The 5000-nt window shown below is 43.9% G+C and overlaps 1 protein-coding gene across 1 annotated transcript in view; it reads left to right on the top strand.

Annotated features, from left to right (window-relative positions):
- The window catches only part of LOC145403076 (monocarboxylate transporter 12-like), a 144553-nt gene that overhangs the window by 87074 nt on the left and 52479 nt on the right, over positions 1–5000 (top strand). Inside the window, exon 3 of the mRNA XM_080274911.1 lies at positions 3646–3777. Within this exon, the coding sequence (XP_080131037.1) occupies positions 3646–3777 (132 nt within the window). The remainder of the gene's footprint in view (positions 1–3645; positions 3778–5000) is intronic.

The raw sequence follows: 5000 nt of genomic DNA, 5'->3' as shown, positions 1-5000 counted from the left end.
TTCTTTCCTCTTCCTTCTGCCTGTGGGTGACTTTACACTCTCTCTTCTGTCTTTCTTTCCTTCATTCTTTCCTCTTCCTTCTGCCTGTGGGTGACTTTACACTCCCTCTTCTGTCTTTCTTTCCTTCATTCTTTCCTCTTCCTTCTGCCTGTGGGTGACTTTACACTCCCTCTTCTGTCTTTCTTTCCTTCATTCTTTCCTCTTCCTTCTGCCTGTGGGTGACTTTACACTCCCTCTTCTGTCTTTCTTTCCTTCATTCTTTCCTCGTCCTTCTGCCTGTGGGTGACTTTACACTCCCTCTTCTGTCTTTCTTTCCTTCATTCTTTCCTCTTCCTTCTGCCTGTGGGTGACTTTACACTCCCTCTTCTGTCTTTCTTTCCTTCATTCTTTCCTCTTCCTTCTGCCTGTGGGTGACTTTACACTCCCTCTTCTGTCTTTCTTTCCTTCATTCTTTCCTCTTCCTTCTGCCTGTGGGTGACTTTACACTCCCTCTTCTGTCTTTCTTTCCTTCATTCTTTCCTCTTCCTTCTGCCTGTGGGTAACTTTACACTCCCTCTTCTGTCTTTCTTTCCTTCATTCTTTCCTCTTCCTTCTGCCTGTGGGTCACTTTACACTCCCTCTTCTGTCTTTCTTTCCTTCATTCTTTCCTCTTCCTTCTGCCTGTGGGTAACTTTACACTCCCTCTTCTGTCTTTCTTTCCTTCATTCTTTCCTCTTCCTTCTGCCTGTGGGTGACTTTACACTCCCTCTTCTGTCTTTCTTTCCTTCATTCTTTCCTCTTCCTTCTGCCTGTGGGTGACTTTACACTCCCTCTTCTGTCTTTCTTTCCTTCATTCTTTCCTCTTCCTTCTGCCTGTGGGTGACTTTACACTCCCTCTTCTGTCTTTCTTTCCTTCATTCTTTCCTCGTCCTTCTGCCTGTGGGTGACTTTACACTCCCTCTTCTGTCTTTCTTTCCTTCATTCTTTCCTCTTCCTTCTGCCTGTGGGTGACTTTACACTCCCTCTTCTGTCTTTCTTTCCTTCATTCTTTCCTCTTCCTTCTGCCTGTGGGTGACTTTACACTCCCTCTTCTGTCTTTCTTTCCTTCATTCTTTCCTCTTCCTTCTGCCTGTGGGTGACTTTACACTCCCTCTTCTGTCTTTCTTTCCTTCATTCTTTCCTCTTCCTTCTGCCTGTGGGTGACTTTACACTCCCTCTTCTGTCTTTCTTTCCTTCATTCTTTCCTCTTCCTTCTGCCTGTGGGTGGCTTTACACTCCCTCTTCTGTCTTTCTTTCCTTCATTCTTTCCTCTTCCTTCTGCCTACGGGTGACTTTACACTCCCTCTTCTGTCTTTCTTTCCTTCATTCTTTCCTTTTCCTTCTGCCTGTGGGTGACTTTACACTGAGTGACAAGCCAAATGGTTTCCTGTACATCAGGAAACCATTTACTACGCTGGGTGGTAACCATATAACCAAATTATGGCGCCTGGTGGTTTAGTGGGTAATTAAGGCGCTCCAATCGGATTGAGCCGGTGAAGGTTTATATCCATGGGGTGGTTGGGGTTTATTGCTCACGTAATGCCACTCAGGGATGAGTGAGGCTGGTCACTCTCATCTTAAATGTCAGGACCAGCTGCCTAGCCCCGGGCTCCTACGCTCCTCATGGGGAAGTGTAGGATTGGATGATGGATGGACACTTAGCAACTTTAGCGGTTTATTTTTCACCTGACACTTAGCATCTTCTCTTTAGCTGTTTATTTGAGCGGTTTATTTTGCACGTGACACTTAGCAACTTCTCTTTAGCGGTTTATTTTTCACGTGACACCTTCATATTCACGTGTATTTTAATCGTAAATTTTGTGTTCCATGAAATTCGTTGTTTTTCGGTGTATTTCACGTAGCTCAGTGGTAGAGATGGCGATGCTGCGGCTCCACATCCATTCCACGGCACTTCTTCGTGACTAGCACTGCGTTTTAGTTTTTAAGCCGTGTTACTGATGTGAATATAAAGATAGTAAGATTAGGTCAGCTTGGAAAGAGAGAGAGAGAGAGATAGATAGATAGAGAGAGAGAGAGAGATACAGACAGACAAAGAGACAGACACACGGAGACAGAGGCAGGCAGACAGACAGACAGGGACAGACAAGCAGTGAGAGAGAGAGAGAGAGAGAGAGAGAGAGAGAGAGAGAGAGAGAGAGAGAGAGAGGAACAACAAACGCAAAGGAAGAAGAAAGAGAGGAAGTTGTGTTACAGACTGGAATAAGCCTTGTTAGTTGGACCCCTTGAGAGAGAGAGAGAGGGAGAGAGAGAGAGAGAGAGAGAGAGGGAGGGGAAGGAGGGGATGATGTAAGGAAGATTGTAAACTATTTCCAACAGTTGCACTTAAATAGATAGATAGATAGATTGATTGATAGATAGATAGATACAGAGAGAGAGAGAGAGAGAGAGAGAGAGATTTCTTAGATATGGAAAGGATGGATAATTTTGATACAGTTAGATTTTGTTTGATAGATAGTTACAAGGCAGATAGATAGATAGATAGATAGATAGATGAAGGATAATAGCGAGCTGGAATCAGTGGTAAGAGGATTGAAGTGTTTGAGAGAGAGAGAGAGAGAGAGAGAGGGAGGGAGGGAGGGAGACATGAAAGGGGGACATTAGAGAAAGAGAGAGAGAGAGAGAGAGAGAGGGAGGGAGACATGAAAGGAGGACATTAGAGAGAGAGAGAGAGAGGGAGGGAGACATGAAAGGAGGACATTAGAGAAAGAGAGAGAGAGAGAGAGAGAGAGGGAGGGAGACATGAAAGGAGGACATTAGAGAAAGAGAGAGAGAGGGAGAGAAAGAGAGAGAGAGAGAGAGGGAGGGAGGGAGACATGAAAGGAGGACATTAGAGAAAGAGAGAGAGAGAGAGAGAGAGAGAGAGAGAGATGAAAGGAGGACATTGGAGAGAGAGAGAGAGAGAGGGAGGGAGACATGAAAGGAGGACATTAGAGAAAGAGAGAGAGAGAGAGGAAGGAAAAATACGAGAGGGAGAGAGACAGGTGGTGGAGAGAAAATCTGGGAGCGACATGAAAGGAGGGTATTAGAGAGAGAGAGAGGGAGAGGGAGAGAGAGAGAGAGGCAGCATGAATTGAAGGGACAAAGATTAGGTAGGTAGGTATGAAGGTAGGTAGGTAGGTAAGTAGGTAGGTAGGTAGGTTAGTGCGATTAGTATAGATAGATAGATAAATAGATAGATAGATAGATCGATGTAAAGTTATAGTGATAATTTAACATTGATAGATGATTTGGTGAGTAGGTAGGCAGGTAGAGAGAGAGAGAGAGAGACAGACAGGCAGACACACAGGTAGATAGATAGATAGAGAGAGAGAGAGAGAGAGAGAGAGACAGACAGACAGACAGACAGACAGACAGTTAGATAGACAGACAGAAAGGGAGGCAGGCAGGCAGGCAGAGAGACAGACAGACAGACAGAAACACAGGTAGAGAGAGAGAGAGAGAGAGAGAGAGAGAGAGAGAGAGAGAGAGAGGCAAACAAACAAACCATATAATCATCTAACAAATGGACAGTACCCCCAAAAAACGAAATAATGACAAAGAAAACGGATTCCTTTCAAAATTCCCGCCTCCTGTTTTAAATTTAACGGTCCAATTTTTCCGTTACAGGCGGTTGGGGGTGGCTGGTGTGCGCGTGCGTGTTTGTCGTGCACGTGCTCACTTCCGGTCTTCAGTTCTCCTTCGGTGTTCTGCTGACCGACTTACTGCATCATCTGCCCCACCACAGGGCCATGGACGCCTGTGAGTACTGTGTGTGTGTGTGTGTGTGTGTGTGTGTGTGTGTGTGTGTGTGTTAAGTATGTACAGGTATGTGTGTATTATGTATGTATAAATGCGTGTGTGTGTGTTATTTGTGTGTGTGTATTATGTATGTATAAATGTGTGTATGTGTGCGTTATGTATGTGTGTGTTATATATGAGTATTATGTACGAGTATGTGTGTGTGTAAGTGTCTGCATTTTATGTATGTGTGTGTGTGTGTGTGTATATGTATGTGTATTATGTATGTGTGTGTATTATGTATATAAATGTCTTATGTATGTATAAATGTGTGTATGTATGTGTATTTTGCTTGTGTGTTATGTATGTGTGTGTATTATGCATGTGTGTGTGTATTATGTATGTGTGTGCATAATGTATGTGTGTGGATCATGTATGTGTGTATGTATTTATGTGCTTATGTGTGTATGTCATATGTGTGTATTATGTAGGTGTGTGCATAATGTATGTGTGTGGATCATGTATGTGTGTGTGTATTTATGTGCGTATTATGTGTGTAAGTCATATGTGTGTATTATTTGTGTGTTATGTTTGTATGTGTGTATGTACGTGTGTGAATTGTGTGTATGTACGTATATGAATTGTGTATGTATGTATATTCCCACGCTCCTGAAAAGAAAAAAAAGAGACAGGAAGATAACTGTATTAGATATGTATTTTAATTTATATATCAGAAGTGAGAGAGTGTGATGGCTACCCTGTCACTACCCGGAGAGAGAGAGAGAGAGAGAGAGAGAGAGAGAGAGAGAGAGTTTCAGTAGGAAGAGATAAGAGGGAGAAAGAGAAAATGTATAGGAGATAGATTGATAATTAGAGAGAGAGAGAGAGAGAGAGAGAGAGAGAAATATGAAGAGATGGAGGAAGATAGGGAGGAGGAGGAGGAAAAGGAGCTAATGGATGGATGGAGAGAGGGAGGGAGAGAAAGAAGGGAGGAAGGAAGAAGAAAAACAGGGATAGATGGAGAAAGAGGGAGGGAAGGAGGGATAGAGAGGGAGGGAGGGAGAAATGGTGAGGGAGGGAAGGAAGAATGGAGAGGGAGGGAAGGAAAGAGAGGAAGGAGAGGGAAGGAAAGCGAGCGAGAGGGAGGGAGGGAGAGAGAGAGAGAGAGAGAGAAGGAAGGAAGGAAAGAGGAGGGAGAGGGAACGAAAGAGAGAGAGAGAGAGAGAGAGAGAGAGAGAGAGAGG

The sequence above is a fragment of the Coenobita brevimanus genome, chromosome 60 (assembly GCF_032717465.1).
Source record: "Coenobita brevimanus isolate Jiangsu-jjx chromosome 60, ASM3271746v2, whole genome shotgun sequence".
Taxonomy (NCBI): domain Eukaryota; kingdom Metazoa; phylum Arthropoda; class Malacostraca; order Decapoda; family Coenobitidae; genus Coenobita; species Coenobita brevimanus.
Note: the sequence above shows the minus strand (reverse complement) of the source record. Positions and strands in the feature narration are given on the sequence as shown.